Source organism: Megascapheus bottae, chromosome 7, assembly GCF_031878675.1.
Source record: "Megascapheus bottae isolate mThoBot1 chromosome 7, mThoBot2.hap1, whole genome shotgun sequence".
Taxonomy (NCBI): domain Eukaryota; kingdom Metazoa; phylum Chordata; class Mammalia; order Rodentia; family Geomyidae; genus Megascapheus; species Megascapheus bottae.
Genome location: NC_143515.1, coordinates 75,286,857 through 75,314,593, shown reverse-complemented (window position 1 = coordinate 75,314,593; position 27,737 = coordinate 75,286,857). Strand labels below are relative to the sequence as shown.

At 43.8% G+C, this 27,737-nt stretch overlaps 1 protein-coding gene across 1 annotated transcript in view; it reads right to left on the bottom strand.

Moving 5' to 3' along the window:
• Window positions 1-7,151: 7,151 nt before the first annotated feature.
• Window positions 7,152-27,737, bottom strand: part of Nbas (NBAS subunit of NRZ tethering complex) — a 262,549-nt gene continuing 241,963 nt past the window's right edge. The window contains exons 50-52 of the mRNA XM_090337434.1: window positions 22,919-23,063; window positions 16,948-17,076; window positions 7,152-7,570 (exon numbers count right to left, since the gene is read on the bottom strand). Coding sequence (XP_090193560.1) covers window positions 7,295-7,570; window positions 16,948-17,076; window positions 22,919-23,063 — 550 coding nt within the window. The 3' untranslated portion in view covers window positions 7,152-7,294. The remainder of the gene's footprint in view (window positions 7,571-16,947; window positions 17,077-22,918; window positions 23,064-27,737) is intronic.

Sequence of the window (27,737 nt, the reverse complement as noted above, 5' to 3'; positions counted from 1 at the left end):
AGTCACCTTCCACAGACCTCACCTATTGACATGAGCATTTTGGGAGCACATCAATGTTCAGGTCACAGGAGAGGCTAACCTGCATTATGCAACTGGGTTCAAGTCTACAGTGTGTGGCTGCCTTTCTATGCACAGGGTGTGGGCCACATGAAATTTACCCGAGTCATTTCTGGTGCCTCTGTGTCTTGAATCCACTCTCCAAACCATTCTTCCTCTGTGGCCATTAACTTTTCTGGATTTTTAAAGATCTAGAGAAAGGTGTGGGCATCCCTTTCCAACATATACACTTAATAATTCTGGGTGCTATTTCATGCATTTCTTGGATCCTCTGAAGCCCATTCACATAAAGGTAGGAAGGGCAGTGGAGGCCTCGTGTAAGAACTTCCTCTAATGGCCTTCTACGGTGTCTTCCCTCCTTTGCGTAAGCTCTCCCAGGAGAAAACTGCACAGCACGCCTCCCCACACTTCCCGGGACCATTCCTAGTGTTCATCAACATGGGTCCTGGAATGCACCAGGTAACTCCACCCACACTCGGCGCACTCACAGAACACACGATACAAAACCACACTGCACTTAAGAGGAAGCTTAAGTAGGGAAGAGGAGAAAGGCTTCACAAATCCAGCCCCATGCTCCCTGGATCAGACCTCTTCCTCCTTACAACCCTGGCTTCTTCAAAGTCGTCAGCATGGTATGGTCCCTGTGCCAGGCCACATCACTACCTGTGGCTCATTTGGTGCTGAGGTGCTGACCAACCTCCACATTGAGGCAGGATCTTCCTTTCCCATCATGAGTGAAGTACTTGAACAGTTCACAGAGAGTTGCACCAGGATGGGTTTTTACTCTAGAGAGAAGAGTTGGTTGTACAAGCATTACTTGAATAAGTTGGTTCAAGCCATATAATCCTCAGAGGAAGGGATGAGCAGGGACAATGCTCCCTCCCAGCTCGGATAACCTGTATCTGTTCCTACACTTCTCTCCCTCTGAGCCCTGGAGTGTAAGATGGGGACAATTGTTCTGGAAATCCAAGGCTGAGAACTGCACCTCAGAGGCTGTTCTGTGTGTTTACAAAGACGAGTATGAATGATCCATCTGCTATTTCTTCCAGTCTCTGGAAGGGTTGTGGAAACAGTGCCCTGGAAAGCTTGGGACTGTCTAAACCTTATACACCCCATTCCCCATCTCCCGCCCTTTAAGACCATCCATCCCACTCGTGGAGAGCCTGGAACAACAGTTTAAGGCCTCTACTGCACAGGAGGCATCAGTGTATCAGCCTTTGCTCTTCTCTGCAGCACTCTGGTCCTCAAGGCTGACCACGCCCACCACAGCTAACTGTGGCTGGCTGGAAGAGCAGGGCGTTGTCATGGCAACTGCAGCAGGTGTTCCTGTAAGGAATGACAAGGCCAAGGGGCTGGGGCTGCTTTTCTGTTCCCTTCAGCAAATCCAAAAGTGGGAAAGGTTGTAATGTGAAAGGTTTCCTCATGTCAGCACTGGAGTCCAGCTTGGATGATATAGTTAGTAAATGGCAGTGCTATGATATCCTTACAATCCTGCTTTGCCCTCCACGCTTCTTGCCCCTCGGCAAACATCAGGGCTGGCTGAGTCTGTTCTTGGTGCCCCAGCCTCTCAAGGCCTGTCTTGGCAGGTGGCTGCCTCATTCCTGGTCAACAGAATAGCTGCAGAGTCCATGTCCCTGACAAACAACCCGCTTCTTCTGGGGGCAGAAGTCACCTCCCTGTGCTGCTGCAAACCCAGCCAGGGTACACCTGCCAGCACCAGGTGGACTAGCCAACAGGAAGAAAGCATCTCTGTGTGACAGCTCGCTCCTGTGTAAACTGAGGACAAATAGAGCATACCTCTTCTAGTGCAGATAGGAGCAGAATGAAGGTACGTGCTCACAGGCTGATCCAGTATCAACCCATACTCAACACTGAACAAAGTGTCCCAAGATGCAGTGTAGGGGGCCTGGAAGAATCCCACTAACCTCTGATTTGGAAGAGAGCTGGAGGTGAGGGGGCTTCGGTGAAGCACATCCCTAACTGTGGGATCCACCATGTGAGGAGATGCTCTCAGACCCAGCGGGGAAAACAGCAGACACAGGGCACTAATTACGCAAGTCTAGATAGGTCACAAAGGAAATATCTTCAATAACTTTCAACAACTGCAACTGTGGCCTGTTAGGAACGAATGAAATTATGATAAGTCACTGGTTACAAGATGTGAAGGTGACCTTTGATACACACACACACACACACACACACATATGCACACACACACACAAAACCAAAAAAAAACCCTATGACAAATTTGTTTTCCCAATCAAAAACAAAGAGATCAAAGAGATGCTGGGCAAAGTGACTCATGCCTGCAATTCTAGTTACACAAGAGCAGAGGTCAGGAGGATTGGGATTCAAGTCCAAACCAGGAAAAATATTCACAAGCCCTCAGCCCAGCTAATAATAATGCTGGATGTGATGACACAGCCCTGTCATCTCATTAATGTAAGAAGTGTAAATAGGAGTCTCAGAGTCCAGGCTGGCTTGAGCAAAAAGAGAGACTGCATTAGAAAAAAGAAAGGGAAAGGAACTAGTGTAGAATAACTGCCTAGCAAATGCAAGGCTCTGAGTTCAAACCTCATTTCCCAATGGAGAGATAACTCTTAACATGCAAAATTAGAAACGATATGTTACATGCAACCAAAGGTATAATAACTAAACCAAACAGACACACAGCATGTTGGAATTCCACACAAGTAAGGAAAGACATTTGGAGTCACGCTGGAGTCTTCTGGCTTAAGACAAGAGTCTAGGAATACGGGTTAGGAGCAAATTTACAAGCACATGGCAGAAATGCTCTTTCCTATCTCCTAGGAAAAGGTAAGCTGTGAACAGGAGGACTAGCTGACAGGGTGCATGAAGGAATCATGGTATGAAAAGTTCTGAGACGTAGACACTAACATGGAAGGGAACATCACCAACAGAAGACTTAATCCTTCTTCTAAGCTAGAAACTAGCAGAATTCCCAAGGCACTTCTATTCAAGTGGCTGCAATGCCTAAGCTTTTCTCAGACACTGAGATGTCTAATCTTTCCTTTGGTTTGCAAACTTAAGTGGCTGTCTTCTAGAGAAGTCAGAATTCTAATCTCTTGCCCTCAACCTAACTCAGGTATAGTGGAGACTCTTTGACAACTCAAGTGCCAAAAAAAAAAAAAAACCCCTAAAACCACAACCAAAACAACAACAACAACAACAAACAGATTACCAGAGTGCAGGAGGAAGGTCAGAGATGGAACCATAGAATTGATCTTGTCTACGCTCCAGTCCTGTCAGACATGATCAATGCCCGGGCCACCTTTCTCCCACCTGCCCTCTGATCTCATCCTGGCACCCCCTTGACCTCCCTGCCCTCTATGAATTTGAGCCACACAATGGGGAGGGGAGAGGGGTGACAGGTAACAGAGGAGCAAACAGCCAAGGAACAAAACTAGCGCAGCTGGCTTTAGCGTGACTCCAATCCAGTGCTCCCTCCTAAATCATACTGTTCAGTGACAGGCTTGCTTCATGCCAGACACCACCATTCCATCAGTCAAGCTCAGGCTTACCCACGGCACTGCAAAGCTCCCATCTAAGTGTCCTCTTCCCCTTCTTTAATCAAGCATCCAGACAACTGCCAGCTCCAGAGCCTGCTGGGCTTGTCTGAAGCATGCATCCTTTCACTTTGCTCTCCACCTGTCTGTTGCAAGGGCTCTTAGGGTCAGAAATCTGCCACAGCCACAGGGGAGGAAAGACTCCTGCTTCAGGAGTCTGACTGGACCATTAGAGCCAAGTTACTTTCTACTGGCAATAGCTGGCTGTGTGTGATTCTTGGCGCAAAGCTGTGAGCAGGAGGTATCCCTAAAACTCTCAAGTCAAAGAGCTCTGGATTCATCAGAATAGTAGTAAACCAAGCCTTCCATCCCACATCCTTTACTGTGGATGTACATATATGCACATGCATATATGTATATGTGTATGTACATGTGTGTGGATATAAAAAAAGGAAACAATCTGTTCCCACCAATAACTTCCCCCACCCAGATGAGAAAACTACAAATTGTGATTTCCTTTCATTAAGTTTCTGTAGTGAGCCATTCTTTTCATGTACTAAAATTTCATGAGATTCCTACTATTTAGGATTTGCTGGCCTATATGAATGAAGTAAATTTTATGATACTGACCTGCATGCTTTTTCTTTACCCCAACTCATTCCTTACATGTGGGCTCATTCTTTTCAGTATGGGGTTACTGGTTCCACAAAAGCCAGAAAAACAACTTTGTAGTAATCAGAATGTTACCCAACTATATATAGTTGAATTTGTTATAAATAACCACTATTGTGAACAATGGTTAACAAATAGTTTTATATTTCTTCAAAAAAAAAAAGAAAGAAAAACCTCCTTTTCTTCAGCTCACAAACATGCTGGAGTCCATTTCCCTTTATTCTTGCTATTCAAGCCATCTTCAGTTTATAATGAGTATGGGGTTATTAAGGATGAATCCCTAGCTGTTGGAACTAAATGAGAGAGTGCAGAGCTACCGCATTTACAGTTAGAGAAAAATGCAGCTCGCTCCAAGGAATAAAGCAAGTTTGCTTTTGAAAGCTCTCCTGCTACATTTATCATAATGAGTTCTCTTTCTAAAAGGGTAAGACCCGGTTTTCAAGGTGAAAGAGAAATTTAACATGCTCTGAACTCCAAGCCTGCTGCTAGTCACACTCAGGGAACTGAGTCAACTGATTCAAAAAGGACCTCAACTCCAGACCTAAGTGTAGCTATAGATTTAACAAATAAGCCTCAGGACTTTACAATAGTTTGTTTTGTGCAGGTATTAGGGCTTGACATCAGGGCCTAGATACTGTCCATTAGCTTTTTTTCAGTCAAGACTAGTACTCTAACATTTGAGCAGCAGCTCTACTTCTGCTTTTGATGATTAACTGGACAAAGTTATCTCACTCCATAACACTGGGTCTCTTCTTAAAGCTAATTTCAGTGTACCTCTGAGGGCCAGGGATAGAGGACTCGAGCTGGTGGACTTACTCAGATTTGTGGAATCTCAAACTCACTTGTATCACAGCTTCTGGTAAGAGAGAAAGTAGTGTTCCTACCCCAGCAGGAAGGTAAGAAGAGCCGAAGGGCATTTCATGGTTCCCTGTTGTCACACATTACCATCACAAGACCATTATCTCACTAGCAGTTCTGAACACCAGAGCACACACCTAGAAAAATGTCATGCAAAAATTCACCGGGTTGCTCAGCCAAGAGCCCACATGCTTTCTAATAGCTGATGTGAACACAGTGTTGTGGCCAAACATTAGCATCTATGTCAATTCCTAGAGTCTGCAGCACTTTCCCAGTGGTTCCTGTCTTTGTATCTTTGGGCAAATTATTTATTACTAATTAATACAATATAGAAACAAAGGTCCAAAGATGAGCGGCCCACCGCAGGGCTTAGGGTCCCAAAGGAAACCCCTTCCTTGATCTAGCTCACTCTTGGGTCCATTCCCCAGGAAGCCACACCAAAGAATCAGAGGAAGAGTGAGGGCCGTGGCAGCCTGGCCTTATTCTGCCTTTGTTTAAAGAGAAATGTTGGGAATAAAAAATGAGATTTTCTAACAAGAAAGACAACATATGGTTGACATTCTAAGTAACAACATAAAAACAAATGTAGTATTTTGAAGTATTTATGGAACTGGTAGAAATCTGGAGTGATTTCTTTGCTTTTTGTTCTTTCTCTTTTTCCCTCAGGAATGACTTAAACCTCGGTTCAACATTTCGTTTCTGACAATAAGCAAGACCTTGAGTCCTTGAAGTAATGGAGGGCAGCAGCAAGGTTAGAGCAAGTTCAAGTTAGCAGCAGGCACATTTGCTGGAGAGGACTTGACCAATGTACAGCATACGACTAGGGAGCTCCTAGAAGCAATTTTGGGTCTGGTTGGACAGATGTTCCCCTCTTTGGGAGAAATACACAGTTCCCTTTTCTCTAAAGTATTTCAGAGGCTTGAACAGGCCATTCCCAAATTTAGGTGCTGCTGAAAGTCTAGGCAGGAACTCTGTCTTGGGATAGATAAACAGTTAAACTCAGGAGTGTGAGATGATGCAGTTAGTCTCCTCCAAAGATGACTAAATCTTTCTTATCAGAAGATTGTGTGACTACACGAAGAGGGGCAGAAATGAGAAGCCAATGGTGGTAGTATGGATTTCCATGGAAAGAGATGATATTCTTAGACCCAGAGTAGAGCCAGACGGCCAGGTAGATCTGTTTGTGGCCTTAGTGGAAATGTATGGTGTACAACATGGAAACTCTTCTGCTCTAATGCATTATATGGCAGAGAAGATCATGTACCCTGGCACATATTCGGTGGCAGAGACCATAGGAAGTCATGTTATGTTCAGCCCGTTGGCTTTGAAGTATTAATGAGAAAACTGCAGGGGTTGCCTTTTCAAATTATTTATAGCTTCTAGCTCCGTGCCTTAGTCTAGATGGCTGCCTCTGATGGCAACAGCTGCCATGTTGGTGAGAATGATCACCTGCCTCCTGTCTGCTTGCTAGGCTGTTTCTATGGCCTAGATTTGTGAGACCATGGACGCCATGTCAAGGACACATCCAGCCTGAGCCTCAGTCCTCAAGTGCATGCTCCTGCAATGGGAGGAAGTACCCGCAAGTTTTGTGTTAGGATCTTATCCTCCCTAAAGAACACGCCTTCTGTGGTTTGACAAACATGCAGAATTCCACCCTTATTACACTGATGTTGGCTAGGTGTGGGGGCCCCCAGCCCTTGAGCAGCAGCCTTTGTGGCTGATACTGAGCATCTGGAGCCAGCCTTTCCTAGACAGAGCCTCATATATCACCTAACACATTTTTGGGATGACTATTACCACCTTATTCTGGCGAGGTAAAATACTCTGTTCTCAATCAGACAAATGGCCCAAGCAGTCCTTCTTCCATCCTACAACCCCTGACCAGCCACAGACAACCCCCCCCCCCCCACACGCACTCTCTCTCTCTCAGCGCAATTTCCTGAACTGCAGCTTTTGATACTCCTGTCAGTAGAATTCTATCCAGAAGGGGTTGCAGCAAAGACTCAGCCAATAGGAGAGTATATTAACTAGTCAATATGAAGAGGCTCATCATTGACATACAGCTTTATTTGAGACTTGTTGGAACTGCCACCTGCTCCACACACAGCCTGGGACCAGCCTGCGGCTCCACACAGTGCCCTGGTCCTCAGGGCAGGGCCTGCTGGCCCTGTCCGATGCGCTCACACCCAGTGTTGCGCTGCACGAAGGGCCGTGCTGAAAGTCCTCAAGGCCCGATGGGTCCCACGCACAGCCAGGAGCAGTGATCCAGCTTCCGCCTCGTGGCCGGCCCCCCGTAGGAGCCGAGCCAGCTCCTCCACATCCCAGCGCCCTGGCTGGATGCCGGTCAAGAGGTGGTCAATGACGCGAGGATAGAACGGGGTGGAGATGCATTTCACCAGCAGCCGCGTGTCCAGGAGCAGGCAGAGAAGTTCCTGGTCGCAATTGGAATCGTTCACCTTCAAGAAACAGGAAGGAAAACGTGAGCAGGGGTTTACTGCCATCTCTCTCCAGATCGACGACGCTCTATCTGGCTGTCAGCCCAGCCCACTGGTCATCTGCACAGTGCCCACTTGTGCCTGTGTGACAGCACTTGCTCCAAAGTACTCAGGGGATGTGTGCACGTGAGGTCAGACACAGAACAGCAGCAGACATGGCTTCCTTTCAGCATTCAGGGAGCAAGGATGGGGCTTCCTTACCAAACAGGGATAGCTGGGAACGCTACGCCCCTGAGCTCCTGGTCCAACCATGAAAGTGGCACTTTCACTTTCCAGGTTTACTCGGGCAGAAATGAAGTGCAGGAACTTCATTCAACATTGTTGCAGTAGGTTGTGGAGCTGGAAGCAGAATTTAGGTGCTTGTTGATTCCAACCACACACTCCAGCCACCTCGCTGGCCTTTTGTCATGGTCTACATTTTTCAACCCCAATTTTTTCTCAATTGCAGATCCACAGAGGAACATCAGTTCCAAATGGGAAACCCTTTTCTCTAATCTGTGGGGAAGACAGCAAGTTCCACAATCCTCTGAATAATCAACAGTGGGGTTTAAATCGCTCTCGCTTAATCCTTTAGGAAGCTCAACACCCTTTGTGCTGGGCACGCTCTGTGCTGTCTTTCTCCCCAGTCTCATCCTCTTACTTTACATATGGTTTCCATGGGTTTCATAGTTTATCGCTTTTCTGTTTTGTTTTATATTATCATCCTTCAGAAGAAGGATGTGAGCAATCATGTCAACATATCACATTTCAGCAATGTTCATTCACTGTGGCTGTCAGGAAACAGCTCATGCCAGGTTCCTCTTAATGTCACACGACCTAAGTTTAATAATTTTGATTGTAGGAAACTCAAAATTGATATGGCATTTCATAGTAAATTAACAAACGTGCTCAGACCAACTGTATCGTAAAGCTGAACACCATGGCTCGTCCTGCCATGTTCTCTGACAAGGACGTGACTGGAGAGGAGAAGGTCAGTCATGTTCGAGGGCTGAGGAGCACAGAGATTTAAAGCCAGCTGCCTTGTGGCTCACACCTCACCCCTTAGCTACTTGCTGGAGAGGGGAGGATTGCAGTTTGAAGCTAGCCCACATACAATGTTCATTAGACTCCCATCTCAACCAAATGCTGGATACAATGGCATATGGCTGTCAATTCAGCTATCTAGGAAGTTCAGATGGAAGGCTCTAAGTCACGCGGCTAAAAAAGTTCATGAGGTCTATTTCAATAGAAAAAAAAATTGGGGTGTGTTGGCATGTGTTTGTCATTCCAGCTACTGGATGTAGTCCAGGCCAGCCTGGAAAAAAAAGTGTAAGCCTACCTCAAAAGTAGCTATACAGACAAAAGAGCTGAAGCCATAGTTCAATGGCAGAGTACCTGGCAACGATACCTTCCCTTTCTGGGGACAGTCTTGGGGCTTGAATTCAGGGCCTGAGCACTGGCCTTGGGCTTTCTAAGTGTGTGGTACTGAGGAATCAAACCTGGGTCTTTATGCACACTAGGCAGGCACTCTTTTTTTTTTTCTTTCAGTCATGGGGCTTGAACTCTGGGCCTGGGCATTGGCCTTGGGCTCTTCAGCTCAATGCTATAGCCTTACCCCTTGAGCCACTGCACCACTTCCAGTTTTATGGTGGTTAAGTGGAGATAAGAGTCTCATGTAAACACATGCCCCGGCTGGCTTTGAACCTTGACCCTCAGATCTCAGCCTTCTGAGTAGTCACGATTACAGGTGTGAGCCATTGCACCCAGCGGCTAGGCAAGCATTCTTACCACAAGGCCATACTCCAGGCTGCAATGATATTTTTCTTATAACCAAGGGATTGCTCCAAACCCACCCTTAACATATGTCTCAATGCCACTTTCTTGGAGACATTTTCTTCAGCTTTTGGCCAGCCTCATTCTCCTTTTTCCTTACTCCCTGGACATCAGCCCCAGGTCTAGGCGTGCTATTCTATGGTGAGCTGCCTGCTAATCTTGAGGCACGGGGTTTTAGTACCTTCCTATTTCCAAACCACCATAGTTGATGGTGGTTAAATGGCTGACCAAAGTGAATGAACGCACATTCACTCAAGAAGGGCACACGATCAAATGATATCAAGGTTACTTGCATGCTGTGATTTTGGTTTATCCTTAAAAATAAGAAACCTTTCTACCCAAGCCTCCATGAGAGCACAGAGTGTGTTCTAGGATGCCACAGGCAAATGACTGTAAAGTCTACAGACAAAAGGCTGAGTACAAACACTGCAGGCTCATTTTTTTCTTTGCCACCTGAGTGGATTTTCAAGGCTGGGACCATGTTTTCATTCTGTTGGTTTACTTGGGGTCTCCCCTTTGGAGGCCTGACCAGCGTTCACAGACTGGCATGATGGACCCTCTCAGCTGGAGAAAGAGCCAGGTCTGCCAGGAACAGCAGGTTGCTCCTCTCACTCCCTGCTCAAGTGGTGACCACCTTCAAGGCCCTCCTTTCTCAAGGCCCACACCCTGTCAGGGTGGCAGGAAAGGACAGGCAGGCTGTCTGATCTCTGAAAGCTAACTGCTGCTAGTCTTGGCTGAGAAAATGCAAAGCTGCAGTCACAGAAGCAAAAGGGAGCTTGTCCATTTGGCCTGGCCCATTCTGAGATCCCTCAGGAGAAGGAGAGGCAGCGGCTAAGTGAACTGCACCAGTCACCAGGGTGGTGGGGGAATTTGGGGTGAGCGCCTTACAATGCTGGAGTGCTAGAAAAAGAAAACTGGCTGATCTTATTTTTTTCCCCTTCTGTTTTTTTTTTTTTTTTTTTTTGCCTGCTCTGGCTCTTTTCAGGAAGGACAAAATGGCCAGAGCATAATTTGTAATTATTGTACTCAAGAAAAACAGTACACAGACAATGACTACATGCGTATTTGGGACATAACAGAAACTGAGCAAAGGGAGAAATGGCCTTTGGCCTATTCCAAAATCTGCATTTGGAAGTAGTTTGAAGAATGGACAGCCTCAATGCAGAGCCAGGACAGCCCTCTCTGCACGCCAGGCTGCCTGGGTCGGGTCACTGTGACCACACTCCCTCTGCCAGCCAGCACAGCCTTGCGCCCGGAGTCCACCATCACAGCCAGGCACTTGATGGCGTGGCTGCATCGTTTACTGTCAGGCCTTAAGTGTACTTTACTCGTTTCTGTACTAAAAAATCTAGTACCACTACACAGAAACCTGGTTCTGTTTTTGCCACTCACCATGCATCCTAATAACTGCCTTTTTACGACATAGAAAAGAGGGAAAAAAAAAAGCTTGAGAATTCTTTCATCTCTATCTAGATCAGGGAGAAGACATTCTTTTCTTCCCCGATAGCAACTACTTGCACAGTATTGTTAACAATGCATCATGTGGTATTTATATTCTGGACTCCAAAGTTTCTAACCATGTGTCTACATAGTTTTCACTTTGAAATTTTTTACTGACTGAAAAAAATAGTTGAATGGATATTCTAATACACTTAATTTAGATATATAACTTTAACTGTTTCTAATTGTTAATGCAACAGTACAATGAATGTTTTGTACACACGTTTTCTTCTTTTTTAATGATATTTATATATACATTTAAATAGTTGTATGATGAGATTAGCATTCAACATGTAAATTTATAAGTGTAATCTTCTTGATCAATATCTTTCTTCTTAAATGATTATTCCTATAGGATAAATTATCAGGAAAGACATTCCTGGGATACTATTAATTGAACTATATCATATCCAACATAAAAAATTCTTACATTTAAGTTCTAACCCTCAGTATCTCAGAATACAACTGAGGTTAAAGACATGACCTCTACAGAGGCAATAAAGGTTAAATGAAATCAGTAGGATGGCTTTTAATCCACTATAAATGGTGTTTCTGTAAGATCAGAGGACCAGACAATACCGAGAAACTGAAGGTCAACCATGTAATGATACAGTGAATCTAGAAGCCAAGGAGAGAGAGACCACAGAAGAAACCAATCTTTGGTATCAAACTTCCTGTCTCCCAATTGAAAAAAAAAAAAAAGTTCTCTGTTAAAACCAGTCAGTCTGCAGCGGCCTCAGCCAAGTGCTACAGAGAGTGGGTAAAGGGTCCATGCCCTTGGCTGGTGACAACATGGGCATCCCTGTAGCGGTGCTGGGGAGCAGGTGCTTGGCCGCTGCTGGCGGCAGTGGGAGAGTCATTGTGCTGCCAATGCTTAGCAAAGGTGTCACGTTTTCAAGAAGAAAGTCATCTGCTAAATGAAGAGACTGGTGAGGGCACCTCCCACTGCATGCTTGATTTTCCATTTGTCTGGGGTTTTTTGAGACACAGTTTCACTACATAGGTTAGATTGGTCTGGAATTTAGACCAAGACAGTACATGCTTTATTTTGAAATTTTACTTATTTGCAAGAATGAAATATTCCCCATATGTATATTTTGGGCAAAAGGAATTTATTTAATAGAGGCTTACATGTGAAGGAGTTCTTTGCATGTCTGAATATGAATTTTGGTTTCAGTTACAATGAACATTCTGCCTCTTATTTTTAATAGTTTGGTTATATTTTGTTATACAGCAGTTTTGTATTTTTGTATTATCAAAAAAGGGCCTATGGGCTATGTTGCTGCTTAAAAATTGAATTTCTAATTCCTCAAAAGACTATATGTGTATATATTATATCTTACATATTATATGTATATATATATGGATGGATAAATGAAATGTATGTGATTTTATGATTTCTAAAAAATGTTTAAAGCCTGGTGCGGTGGCTCACGCCTATAATCTTAGCTACTAAGGAGGCTAAGATCTGAGGATCAAGGTTCAAAGCCAGCCCAGGCACAAAAGGACCTGAGACTCTTATCTCCAATTAACTTCTAGAAAACAGGAAGTGGGGCTTGGCTCAAGGTAGGGCCTTGAGCTGAAGAGCTCAGGGACAGTGCCCAGGCCTATAGTTCAAGCCCCATGACTCACACACACACACACACAAAAAAAAGGTTCCAGTCTTAAATTGATCAGGGATTGATTCTGGCATATGGCTATGGAAATTTTTAAAAATATGTATTTTGTGTTCCTGGGCCTAGTCTGGCTTTTTTCCCCTGATCAGTTGTGGGGCTTGAACTCTAGGCCTGGCCACTGTCCCTGAAATCTTCAGGTCAAGGCTAGCACTCTACCCCTTGAACCACAGTGCTACTTCTGGTTTTCTGGTGGTTTATTGGACATATGAGTTTCATGGACTTATGTACCTGGGCTGGCTTTGAACCATAATCCTCAGATCTCAGTCTCCTGAGTAGCTAGGATTTCAGATGTGAGTCAATGGTGGTCGGCCCTAGTCTGTCATTTTAAAATAAGCATAAGACAGGTCTAAAAGGGTTAGTTAGATTAATTCCTCTTATCCAATAACTTTAAAAGAGAGTGATAAATAGTGTGGCGGTGTGAAGAGAAAGCAGCCTTTGAGTTAAAGACCATTTCCAGCCCTGGTTCTTTGCTGAGCAGCTGTGTGACCTTGCTAAGGACAATCCCTTTGAGCTCCAGCTTCTACATCACAAGCACAATCTGTGAGGTGTGGAGACAACACAGCTCTGAAGTGCCTGACACAAGGTCTGGTGAAGGGCTCAAGCTCAGCAAACACAGAAAGCCATTACAGTCAAACAAAGCAGGAATAAAGAACTTTGTAGAGGGTGAAGGGCTCATATATATTTATCATGAGATGAGTAAAATGCTTGCCATCTATGTCAGAGCAGAGTGCATGCATACACACCATGTGTATTGGGAATGTTTTTTTTAATAATACATGAAACTTTGCAGATCTTTGCAGAAAGAAATCTATTAAAGTAAAAAGTAATACTGTTTCCAGCCTGTTCAAATGTTATCCACTTAATTTCTCTTCCAACAATAGGTAATGAACTTTCTCTGAATTAAAACTTTGATTTTTATGGATCTACATCAAGCTAGGAGTAATTACAGTAATGAGGTAGGTTGAAATGCAGTAGCACACTGCAAGCAGGGCCTCATTACAATTACTTAAGAAAAACGACTATTTAATATTATTTCACTGTTTAGGCAAAGATATTTGTTTTACCTTCATATATGCTATTATCAAAAATAGAAACAATGGAGCCAAGGGACTGTGGACTGCCTACTGCTCTGAAATCATAAGCCAAACTCAATTTTCCTTCCTTTCTCTTAGGTATTTTGTCATAGCAACAGGAGAGTGACAAGCACAGCATGACTTTCAGAGCTAAATCTCACTGCTTACTAGCTGTGTGACCTGTTCCTAATGGGAGTCCCGGGTACTCCCTGGAATGTGGGGTGGGAGAGATGTGGTAAGCTGCAGGCACCCTGAGGACGACAGGAGGCAACGAGGAAGGGAAGCTACCACACATCCGAAGTTACGTAACAAGCACATTTTCCGTGTACACACGATCATAAATACACTGCTACTGAGCTTGATGAAATGAGCCAACCAAGGTCCACCTGAACAAAACCTTCTAGAGATGAGATCCACACATACCAGCAAGGGTAACCTTCTGGGAGAGAGCAAGTCATAAGTTCTCAGTCTCACGGAAACGGTGGAAGGTGAGGCTGCAGTATGTACCACACAAGGCTCTCCATATATAATGTCATCTCAAGGATGGACTTTGCCCTCCTTGCCTGTGGAATGGACCCTCTGTAAAAGATTCCATGCTGGCCACCAGAGACATGCTGCTTCAGCCCAGCTTAGCAGAACATGAGTGCCACTGGAGGCAAACCCAGCACAGCACCCAGCATCAGCATGGACACATCATCCTTGTAACAACGCTGTCAGCACCTGACGATGACCAGCGAAGTAATAAAGCCTTCAGCAAACAAGTGGGTGCTGCTCCATTTGCAGCTGCACTCTGTGCAAACCTGATTACGATCGGGAATCCCTCTTCTAGGTGCTGTTCTTTTAATGTCAACAGGATTTCCCATCCATGGCCAGTAATAGAAAACTAAAGTTATGGATGAACTAGCCCCTTATGGACAGAGTGAACACCGAAATGAAAAACTATACAAGACAAAAGCAAAGTTTTATATTTTTCACTTCATTACCAAAGATGACACAAAAACAGGAGTCTTGCAGAAATGCCCACTGACACCCTTCTCTTTGAGAAGTCCAACAGGACTCTGCCACTTTTCTTATCATGGACAGAAACAACTCAGGAGAGAAAAGATTTCTTTTGCTAATTGTTTTTGAAATTTCAGGCTATCACAGCAAGGAAGGAATGGGACTACAACTCCAGAGGGTGGACAGGAAGTAGAAAGGAGCAGCACACACACCACCAAGGACCTCCAACCCCAGTTAGCTCTCCACAGTTCAACTGTCTCCCACGAGTCTGCTTAAACTTTGAATCCATCAATGGACTAAGCCATTCATTAGGTCAGGGCCCTAAGAATCTGTCTCTAGAAACACCCTCACACATATGCACGCACACAGATACACACAGATATGCTTTACTAATCTCCTAGGCATTTATCAAGTCAATCAAGTTGACAATCCAGGCTAACCATCACAATGACTCTACTACAGTGGGAGTACAATGATAAAGTACAATCAAATTTCACGTCTATAGCACACTTGAAATGACAAGCTGTGAGACGGAGAACAGATTAGCAGTTGCCAGGGCTTGCTTAGGAGGCAGGCAGGTGAAGATAACTCAGTCTAACAAGGCAGAACGAGGGTATCCTCATGATGAACATTCGTGGATCTTGACTAGCTTTAGACACAGGAATCTATGTGAACCAATACCACAGAGAACTATACACACAGAAAGACACATGTACATACCACGGTGTGCAGAAAACTGATGAAAATCTGAAATTTTCACCATTTTCATTCTGGTGAAAATAAACATAACTATGCAAGATTTTTACCCCATCATAGGAAGCTGGTTAAAGAGCATAAGACTTCTCACAAATGAATGTGAATTCAAATTTATTTTAAAATGAAAAGCCAACAAATGTTAAAATATGAAAAAGTCTGTAACTTTAGGTCAATGGAGAATGCAAAAGGCCTAAAGCTAGTCAGCCTTTTACTCAGTAAAACACAACCTAGCTTAATATGAACACCCCAGTTAGTGTAGATAAGTTACAGCTAAGTCTCATGACGGAGTTCCTAAAAGTAAGGTTCTCAATGACAGGTGAGGCATCTACGTTACACCAGTGGCTCTGATTGTTGTACCTGATGGGTAACAAGGTTTGGGGCCATTATGCCACCCGTTGGCAAACTTCCCACAGCTGTCAGGGTCACACTGAAACCAGTGTCAGTACCATAGAGCACATGCTCAGGTGTACATCGTAACATGGCTTGTTCGCTGTGGTGTTCTCAGTTAGATTTATTACTTTGATAGTGTACTTCCAATGTATGGGTAGGGGTGGGGGGGGAGCATTGTGTGGCTAGGTTGGCCAACAGTTAAAGATCTCTGTTCTGTTGCAGTTCTGACAGGTGCATTTGAGAGAAACAATCTTTAAAATGAAAATGGATGCACTTGCCTCTGGAATCATAATCAGGAGTACATCAGGAGAACTCCATGCAGGGTGAGGAGGGAAAGACCATGTATAATACATTACTATTTTGTTCTCTAAGAGGCCCCAGAGAATGCCAGAATAGAGTCTAAAACAAGTATGGTAGAAAGCAGGCAAAAATGCGCTGAATGTAACCCAATTTCCTTCAGCTTGCTCTACTTCCTCATTATTTGGATTTACAAGAAAACAAGAAGAAATAAACTCACTATAATCCTCAATTTCACATGCAGTCTCGAGTCACCCAATTGTCATTTTTGCACAGATAATCAAGGAGCAATGTAGCACTGGGTCCCTTCTGTACTTGCATCCCGCGTTCCCAGGGGTCCCACCTTAGCCATTAGCGATCGTGATATCACTAATGATAATGGGGAGACCCCCAAACCTCTGCAGACACTCTTCCAGTCTCAAACATGCAGTTAGGTGATGAAGGTAGCAGCTTGCTCATTTTATTGGTAATGTCTATTTCCAGATCAGTTACAGTTATCACTGACAATTATCATTTCCCACCTTTTTTTTAGTGGCTACCCAGAGGTAGACATCCAGGATAAAAACACCTGTCTGCGCCCAGTAACTCCCTACTCTTCAAGTCATGAAGACTGGCCTATAAGGTTTACATGCCACTACATCTATGAGTGTTTCCAAACAGAGTCTGGCTCGTAAGATGAGTGGAGTAAATGTCTGTAAACCCACCCAATTCTGACTGTGGAGACAGCTACCTGTGGCTCAGAGAAGACTGAACATAAAGTATTTAGTCACCATTATTTTTCATGAGTCTGTTAGTCCACTTCTTGGAGGCAAATCCGGAAATCCAGTAGACATACCTCAGTGACAGTGGAGATTTGCTGCAGGGCCTCTGCATGCATGCTCTCGTCTTGGCTCTCCAGGAGGAGCTTCAGGGAGGGGAGCAGGAGGGACTGGCGAAGCAGCAGAAGGCTCAGCTCCTTCACGCTCTGAAACCACAGGGGCACCAGGTGAGCAGACTCCGAAGTATGTCTCAGCTCTGCAGCATCTTTCTGCCCTTTCACTAGGAGTGTGTGTATGTGTATGTGCACACCTGTGTATAAAGCACACGCAGGGCCATGCCACTTGCTTCAGGGCAAATGAAGTCAAATGTAGTTTATCTCTCCAAGATGTCAGATGTTCACATGCACTATTTCTAGTGGCTGGATGGCACTGTTGTGTGCATCTAGTGCTCATTTATCTTCCCCAGCTCTCACACTAGAATGCCCACAAGCAAAATGTGTGGGGAGGGTCCCTGTCTATATGTGCTTTGCAGTTTGACATGTGTAGGTGTATATGTGTGTATGTGCATGTGTGCATGTATGTGTTAATGAACATAGGTGCAACACTGAACATATGTTACAGGCTTCAGAATAATAGCTGTTTCAATTGCTAATGTTCTCGATACCTAGCTATAATGCACTAAAACAAAGGAAATCAGGAAATAATACAAAACCTCTTTACAATTCTGCTGCCACAGTGAATGGAATCCCTGATATAGCCTAGATATATTTTTATTTCTTTTGAAGCCTTGGGTTTGGAGCCCAGAGCTTATGCTTGCTAGGCAGGTACGCTACTGCTTGACACACAAGATATTCTATCTTCATGGAAACTATTTGTGGTACAGAAAAATGAAACTTCATGGATTTCTACAGGTATGCCTGAATTTTACTCTCAGCTTTTTCATCCTGGGTGAGCATGTGGCCAGAGAACAGGATTTAAAATAAGGTAACATATGATAATTCTACACAACAAAAGGGACAATAGTATAATGCACACAACAAAGGCATAAAAGAATTATATATATATAAACCTTGCAAGCTGTTTTGCCCTAGCAAGCTCATCCTGACTCTGGATGACACAAAGAACAGAATGCTTGGACCAAAGAGCAGATAATGAAGGCAGCCCCATTATAGGGAAGCAGAAAGCCAGGGTTGTTTTGAAGACAATGACTGGAGGATCACGGCTCTCCGGGGGACCAATCTCCCCATGAGGCTCCGCAGGAGCAGATCAGAAAAGAAAAATTCAAATAGATGGTATTTTCAAAATTCCTTTACATTATAAAGCAGAGATAAAGTGAGACTGACACAAAGAAGTTCCATTTAAAGCTTAGGACAAAGTCCTCATTGCAATTCGTGTGTTGTAGCTTTCTCGCCTCCACACAGCACGTCTGTCCTGGAGATCACCAAGGCCTTCAGATTTCAGAGTGCAGGGCTGTCTTCTGCAAAGTGTTTTGTAGACGTACACAGTGTAAGCGCTCTGGATTCTAGTCATACAAGTATGGTGTGCCTTCGAGAATATGCCTGTACAGGTGTCTCTCCAAAGGCCTGGGTCAAAGCTGGGAAGATTAGAGTTGCAGAAAGCATGTGGAAGAATACAGGGGGAATGGTCTGGCCTGGCTGCCATGCCTGACGTGATACTTGATACTCTCAGGCTCCCTGCCTGCACAGCCACAAAGAGCATTGCCCAGGGGCCTTTCTACACTGCAAAAGCATTCTGCATCCGCACTGTCCAATGTAGGGGCCACAGTACAGGTGTGGTTAGTGCACCTAGGGAACTGCACTTTTTTTTTTTTTTTTGGTTGGTTGTGGGACTTGAACTCTGGGCCTGGGCACTGTCTCTGAGCTCTTCAGTGCAAGGCTAGCACTCTATCGCTTGAAACTTCTGGTTTTTCTGGTAATTAATTGGAGATAAGAGCTTTACAGACTTTTATGCCTGGGCTGGCTTTGAACCGTGGTCCTCAGACCTCAGCCTCCTGAGCAGTTAGGATTATAGGTATAAGCCACTGGCGCCCAGAGGAACAGCATTTAATTTTTTTTTCATTTTCTTTCTTTCTTTCCTTCCTTCCTTCCTTCTTTTCCTTCCTTCCTTCCTTCCTTCCTTCCTTCCTTCCTTCCTTCCTTCCTTCCTTCCTTCCTTTGTGCCAGTCAGTCCTAGGGCTTGAATACAGAGCCTAGGCATTGTCTCTAGGTTTTTTTCCTCAAGGATTGTGCTCTATACTACATTAGCCACAGCTCCTCTTGCGGCTTTCTGGTGGTAAGAGTCTCATAGACTCTCCTGCCCAGGCTGGCTTCTAATCACTTCAGGTCTCAGCCTTCTGAGTAACTAGGATTAATTACAGGCATGAGCCACAAGCACTTGGCCTAATTTACTCTAGTTTTAACTGTGATCGTCACATGTTGCCCATGGCAATTGCCCCTCATATGGGGTAACCTCTGCCCTTTCTCTTCAAGTCCCAGTTAAAGAAGGCACTGAAGATCTCACCTCCTCTGGGAAGGGACCTCCACTTCCCAAGTTCTCATAACATCTTGTTTTGTGTGCTGGGCCACTGTAAACATCCATCTTTTGCCCCTTTTGAGAACAAATATGGTTCTTGTTCTCCCTATTCCCCACTTACTTGGCATCTGCCATGCTTAAGGAAGCTTATATGTAATTCCCTCTTCTAATGTTCATACTTGCTTATGCAATAAGTTAGTAGAAATCCATAAAGAAATTCTCAGCAATTTATGATGTTTACACTAAGCACAATACTTGGCTGACCTTAGTTTTAATGATAAATTTTATGAGATAACTGGCCTGCCTTTCTAAAGACACATAGTGGGTAGACGGCACAGGGCCAGGCAAGGATACCCAAGAATGAAAGACTTCAGTTTAGGTGGACCTCTAAGTATTCCTTACCTCTTAGCTAACAGCTATCAGCCAAATATTTACTCTTCCTCCACATTCCATCCCCAGTAGTTGGTTTGATTTTATGTTTTGTTTTCGTTTTTGTCTTTTTTGAGACAACCAGGGAAGCAAGACCAGCCTATGAGCACCCTTTCCAGCTTCCCATAACCCTCCAGATGGTCACCTGATACCCGGGATGCAGGGCCCATGGGGGCTGTCCCAGGTGCCACAGGCCCTGGAGCGGGGTGAGCCTCCCCTCTGTAGGATGCCTCCCATGCTGGAGGCCAGGCGCTGCACACAGGAACGTTTTTGGTCCCTTGTTCTCTGGAGCCTCTAGGGTCACAATGGCTTAATCTCTCTGGTGAAGAGATGTAGCTATTCCAAACTGAACTCCCACTGCTTGCTAGGCTGTCCCAATGGACCACCTCACTGAGTTGTCTCCACAAATCCTTTGAGAACTATGTTAGCCCAGCTAATCAGAAGAGAGAATTGTAAAAAGGGTTACATGACTTGAATCAAAATCTGGTCTGATTCTAAACCCAGGTTCCTGCCATTCTAGAAAGTAACTCGACCACAAGGGAGAGGATTCACATTTGAGATTCGGGAGCCGAGAGTTAGTAAGCTTACTTAGTAGTGGGGTGACAATCCCACACAATGATTTGTAGAATCTGTGACTCTAAGTCATGCTGTGGCTCAGTAAAAGCTTGGCCCTTTGGGGTCAGTCACAAATTGCTGAAACTTGGCATCTTACATGTGTGAACAGCAACAACCCATGTTATATCTTTTCCTATACATCTCTGCTCCTGAGAAGGACTTCTCTATTGCCATGGATACAAATTGAGAAGAAAAAATCCAGAACTTTCAAGATTGTGGGACACATGACCAAAGATTGTGGGACACATGACCAGTGAAAGACAATGGTTTTATGTTGCAAGAATTTTTCTCTGAAGGAAAGACGTGATGGCCCCAATGAGGCAAGTGTCGTAAGCACGAGCAGGCAGTCACAGAGGCATTCTAACGAATGACAAAGACCCCAGTGAGGATGTTGGAGTGGGACAGGGATGGAAAGGGGATGAGGGGAAAAGGTGAGGACAGCCAAGAGTTCAGTCAGGAAGACAGGACTTATATGCTTCAGTAACCAGAGCAAGGCAACCAAAGATACCAGACTGAAATATGAGCCTGTCGTGGATATTTTCACCACCACAGTCCTATCAAATACTATGAAATCTGAAATTAAGCTATGTAACTTGTGAATGTGGTGAAATAAAAGGATATTTCCACTTTCTAGTAATGATCCTTCCTTTGTAATACTTTTAGTGTGTGTGTAAGCATAATTAGCCACCAACAAAACTAGTATACATTGCTTTCAAACCTCTTCTAATGAACGCACTTAAGAAATATCTATCACTGTGTCCAATTAAGAAAATTAACTAAGGCAGCATAAAGGAAATGAAGAAAAGTCATGATGCCAACAGAACTTGAATAATTACCTTTCATTTCAGCAAAAGAGAGGTAACACTGACCTATTCCTCTGTCCACCCCAGGAGAATCCCAGAGCACAGTGATCTACTCACTGTGGATGAAGCAGGGTAGGTAATTTCAGATAAGCCTCCTTCCAGGCTGGAGACATAGGTGAGGAAATAGCTGACACCAGTGGACCATGCTACCCAGCCAAATCACACTCAATACAATAAGCAGATAATGTTTTCAGGGTTGGCATTTAAAATAGTTTATAAAATAATTTAGCTAGCTTGGTGGATGGAAGACTTTTTTAAGTGAGTAAAACATTTAAAAATTTAAGTAAAAAAAAACTTATCTAGCCAGGCACTGGTGGCTCACACCTATAATCCTACCATCTCAGGAGGCTGAGATATGAGGATCATGGGTAAAGCCAGCCCAGGCAATTAACCAGCAAAAGCCTAGAAGTGGAGGTATGACTCAAGTAGTAGAATGATAGCCTTGAATGAAAAAGCCAATGAATACAATCACTTAGAACTTTCTTTTTTTTTGTTTTTTTTGCTAGTCCTGGGGCTTGAACTCAGGGCCTGAGTGTTGTCGGTGGGCTTTCTCAAGGCTAGTACTCAACCACTTGAGCCACAGCCACTGTCTCCAGGTTTCTCTATATATGTGGTACTGAGGAATCGAACTCGGGTCTTCGTGCATGCTAGACAAGCACTCTACCACTAGGCCAAACTCCCAGAGATTCCCTTCTTGAATATTTGTTTGTTAAACATGACATTTGAAATATGATGTAAAAGTCAATGTTAATTAAGTCTTATTTTTAAAAAAGCCAATGGAGAGTACGAAGTTTACTGAATTCCAGTTCTAATACTGGCACCAAATACATATATCTTATCTAGTCCCTTATTGAAAAGACAAATTCATTAACTGTGATTCATAATAAGTTTTCCTGGATGAGTAGTAAGAATTCAAATGATCATATTTAGTTTTTTAAATTTATCTATTACTAAGTGAAAACTCAAAACCAATTACTTTATTATCATCATCCAAATGCTTATATTTCAGATGTAAACTGTTCAAACAATTCACTGCTGCAGTGAGATCCAGAGCATGGGCTGTAATTAACAGCATGTACAAAATATGTGCACACAGACATGGACAGTCAAGTGCCTCTGAGACGATAATATCATGGGATGGATCAGAGAACAAATGCCAAATCAGAGGTGGTTGAGTTTGTACCCTAGTTTGTGTAGTCTCTTAACAATGAGGTCAAGGAAGTATGTTCAAATCAGAGGGCTTGGCTGGTTTCGGGGCAAAGAGCTGTGGCTTTTATGGATTCCTTTACCACTACCCTGTTTCAGACAGATAACACAGAACTATTCTGACCTCCTGGGACAGCATCTGGATCAGATATACAAGGCCACCCAAAGGAATACGGAAAGTGGATTCTGCTCTGGGATTTGTAGGAATGAATACTGAGCTCTGATAAAGAAAACTTTTTTCCAAGCATCCTTTCTCCATTGTTCTTTATTTGATCTGCTACTAATGATGGCCTTACCAGGGATGGTTAGGCTAAATATTCCTGGAATACAGTCAAAGGATTGCTTAGAATGAAGGGTTCTAAGAAGAAAGCCTCACACTCCTCAGAAGCCACCAGAGACTCACCTCCGCGGGCAGCATCTGCTGGGTGTTGTATAAGGAACGGCACATTTTTAACACCTCATTCCCCAGATTCTTCTTGTTCTCCACTGTACACCTGGTCAGCATCACCGTGGCCAGTCTCACCCATGGGTTATTGCTGGTGCTAATTCTAATGGAGAAAGACACAACGCATTGAAATGAATACAACTTATTACTGTGATGAGGAATTCTTAAACAGAGCCAAAGTTCCACTGCAGTCTGCAGAGCTGACCAGGGAGCACAGACTGGGGAGGCCACAGACGAGCAGTGCCCTGCACTCGGTGTATACTTGGGACAGACATGGTGGGCTTGTTCCTTCCCCTTTCTCAGAGCTGCTCACACTATGACTTGATCAGTACATTAAAGGCGAATTTCCTCCACTGCCTCAGGAATAGGGTATAGTTATTGGCTAAACAGTTTATCATTCAATCTGCTTTTGCCTCAGAGCAGTAGTTTTATACACTGAACAGCTAGGATGGGCCTGCCCAGAGAGAATTCTCTGCCCTGTCCCTTGAGGTCACTTGTGAGTGTAACAATGACAGGAGCACTAACAACACTGCCCTAGCCTTAAGCAAGGTCTGTTGTGTCAGCTCAGAGGACCGCTCAAAGCAGGCTGGGATACACTGCATGAAACCTGTGAGTCTCCTAGAAGTTACAAGTCTATCATACTTTTCTTGTATAGTTTTATAAGGGCCTAAAACTAGACACCAGAGATTGCCAGGCTGAATATCCCTGACCAAAAGATCTGAAATCCCAAACACTCCAAAGCGTGTTTTGAGGGCTGAGTGATGTCACACCTGACCCCAGGTGACAGGTTATAAATCAGATGTGGGTGCACTAAAATGTTCTGTAATATTACCTTCGGGCTGCATATATAGTACAGATGACACCCAAATAAATCTTGGGTCACATCCCCAACATATCACATGATACAAATATTCCCAAAGCTGAACTCGAAAACACTTTTGGTCTCAAACACTTGAACAAAGTAATTTGCACCTTGTCCTGGTCAGCTAACAATGAGGTTGCTCAAGCAAATCTTTAAACTGCCTTCCTTCTTGTCCCTCCTCTTCTTGAATTTTAATGTTTTGGCTATTTTGGAGGTACTACAATCATGCATTGGTTTGTCTACGGAAGGAAAGATGTTCAAAAGTGCCATGAGAACTCATTTTAAAGGATTTTCTGTGGGGGCCAGCAGTGGGAGCCAGAAAATCAAAGACAAGGCCACGATCGGCTCCACCTCCTTCCTGCTGTCTGGCAGGAAGAAGAGCAGGGCTTCGCAGCCTCAGGACACTTGACCCAGCTCTCATAATAACAAAGGATTTCTGTGACACACAGGTTAGCAATCTACACATCTCATTCAATTAGTGAAATCAAAAGTAAGACAATACCTATAATATAATTTGTCTATAACCTAAATAACTGGTCTGAATTCACTATTTTACACATAATAAATTTTCAATAAAACTGATTTGGTCTTTGGGTGGTGGAGAAAATGAATGACTTTAGTCACTGCTCTAAAAGAGAAAGTATAAAAGTAGAATGAGCTAATTTACCCAAAATGTTGCATATGAAATTTTTTAAAAATGAGGTTATTGGGCTGGGCACCAGTGGCTCACGCCTGTAATCCTAGCTACTCTGGAGACTAAGATCTGGTGACTGTGGTTCAAAGCCAGCCACGGCAGGAAAGTCCGTGAAGCCCTGAGTTCAAGCCCTAGTACTGCCACCCCCCCAAAAAAAAGAAATAAAGGCATAAAGAAATCTATGACTGAACCCTAATTTCAGAAAGAGACATTACCACCAATGTAGGCAGTGGGGGTCTCACACATGTCACATTATCTTCACCAGAAGTTGTGTTATAGATGGATGGCCTCATCTCATTCTTGAGAGTTGAAAGTGGAGCTGGAACTCAGGACTCTGCATTTAACCTAGAGCTCTAGGTCCTGAAGAGCTCTACCAAGATCAGCAGAACCAAGGGAAGGAAGAGCCAGTCACTGATGCTGGAGAGTCCAAAAAGGACAAGGCTGCACTACAATTGCAAGCACGGTAGCATCCTTGCAATCCCAGCTACTGAGAGGTAGAAACAGGAGGAGCAAGTTCAAGGCCAGCTAAGGCAAAATTAGCAAGACCCTGTCTCAAAAAAAAAATTAATAAATGCAAACAAAAGGGCTGGTGGGCATGTCCTCAAGAGGTAAAACATTTGCCTAATGTGCTCAAAGACCTGGATTCAATCCCCAATACTACGCAAATCAAATAGTTCAGCTAAGACTGTTCTCAGAAAACCACCAGGCATGCCAGGTGCCCATGTCTCACACCCGTAATCCTAGCTACTCAGGAAGCTGAGATCTGAGGATCATGGTTCCATGCCAGCCCAGGCAGGAAAGTCCAAGAGACTCTTATCTCTAATTACCCACCAGAAAACCAGAAGTGGGTGTTCAAAGTCTTAGAGCACTAGCCTTGACTAAAAAGCAGCTAAGGGACAGCCTCCGGGCACTGAATTCAAACCCCATAACCAAACAAAAAGGGGGACAGAGGGTGTGAGCAAGGTAAAATGCCATCTCAGCCACAAGTACAAGAAACATAAGAAATGTTTTTCTTGAACTCAGGGCCTGGGTATTTTTTCCTCTACCACTTTTGAGCCACAGCTCTTCTGTGGCTTTTTTGTTGTTGTTTTTGATGTGTGTGTGTGTGTGTGTGTGTGTGTGTGTGTGTGTGTGTGTGTGTGTGTGTTTAACTGGAGATAAGTCTCATGGCCATTCCTGCCCAGGCTAGCTTTAAACTGGAATTCTAAGATCTCAGGATTATAGGTGTGAACTACCAACACCTGGCCTAAGAAAAATCTTTTCTTGCAGAATGATATTTGGCTAAGAACCAAACCAAGATGTCTACTTCAACAGCCCACATGCTGAAACTGGAACAATGTAGAGATTCTCCTGGTCCCTGCCCAAGGATGACATGCAAATTTATAATACGATGCACAAAACAGGGCCAGGTATGGTGGTTCCTGATTGTAATGCCAGCTAGTCAGGAATGGAAATCAACAGAATCATGGCCCAGAGCCAGCTTGGGCAAAAAGGAAGACATTACCTCCACCAATAAGTTGGGTATGAATGCCAGCCCAGCTACAACATAGGTCCATGGTCTAAAGTCATCCCCACGGAAAAACATGAGATACTACTTGAAAAGCAACTACAGCAAAAAAAGGACTAGGGATACGCTTCAGTGTTAGAATACCTAACTGGTAAGTATAAACCTCTGAGCTGAAAGGATAGGAGGGAGGGAGATCAAATCAGAACAAATATACTGTGCTTAGTTTAGTATGCTTTAGAAATGCCTCAGTCTCATCCTAGATTTCATAAAGTCTTTCTATATATCCAGTAGCAGTTCTAAAGTGCTCACAGAATAAATTTTCAGGAAATCATCCCTCTTTTTACTTTGAGCCTGTGGAACTCCACTCTGGCCCAGGGCCTCACTGCCTGATGCATATGAAGGAATGAGATGAATGGAAAGGATGCTCCCTTCTGAACAGGGCTGGGATACAGACTTCTTAGTGACAAGAGAAGGCAGGTCATGAGAGTCGGCATGTGTACTCGGAGGAAGTCTGACCACGTCAAGGACTGGTAGGGCCTCATGCAGCTCTGAGGATGTCTGTGAGCTAGGCATGTCAGAGAGAAACAAACCAAGCTGAGCAGAGGCCAGTGGTTAGAATACTCCCCTCTGCATGCAGTAGCTTGTGAAGCCTGGGGTTATTTAACTTCTGAGCTTCAATTCCTTTATCTGCAAGATCAGGTCTGCTGTGTGAATGACAGATAACATGTGTCAACTGCACAGTGTCCTGTGATTGCAGTAAGTGGGATTATTCATTTCTTCTAGATAGATTCAAAAAGAATTTCTGAGTGAAAATATTGGATCAAAATTGTTGCAATGAAACCATAAATCAGATGTGACTCTCCAGCAAACATGTTGAAGAAAACATTCAAGTATGGGGACAAGGAGAAATGAAAGTATTTCAAAACATTTATGAAACACGAGAAGGGGTGCCCATGTGTGAGAAGTAATGCACCTTTTATCTGGCAAATATAACTGTAACCCCTCTATACATTAAAATAAAAAATTATAATTCATATTTATGAATATGTATTACATATATACACATATGTATATGATTATTTCCTATATTCATAAGTAAATGTACACATATAACTACATAGTATATATATATATATATACACACACACACATATATGGATATACACGGTAGTACTATTGTACTGGGGTGTGAATTCAGGAAGGTGTCCCATCACTTGACTCCTATCCCCAGCCTGTTCTGGCTTTATTTTTCAGACACGGTTCTTAAGTTTCTTTCTAAACCAGTTTCAGACCAAGGACCACCTACCTACAGAGTAGTAACTATAAGCATCTGTCATTTTGGTTGGGCTGGAAGTCTTGCTATATTTTGTTATATTTTTTTCTTCTTAGCCTTGAACTATCATTTCTTCTAAGCTGGGATTATAGGTGTAAATTATGCATGATTATACACAGTAATGTCTACAACTGCTTTTGTGATTTCAATTACCCCTGTTCAACTGAAATATACAACATGGTCCAAAATATTTATTAATGGCAAATTCCATAAATAAGTAATACATAATGTGTGTGTGGGTGTGGGGGGGTGTGCACGCCAGTGTTAAGGCTTTTACTCAAGGCCTGGATGCTGTCCCTTAATTTTTGTGGTTGTGGGGCTTGAACTTCGGGCCTGGGCACTGTCCCTGAGCTCTTCAGCTCAAGGCTACCACCCTACCTC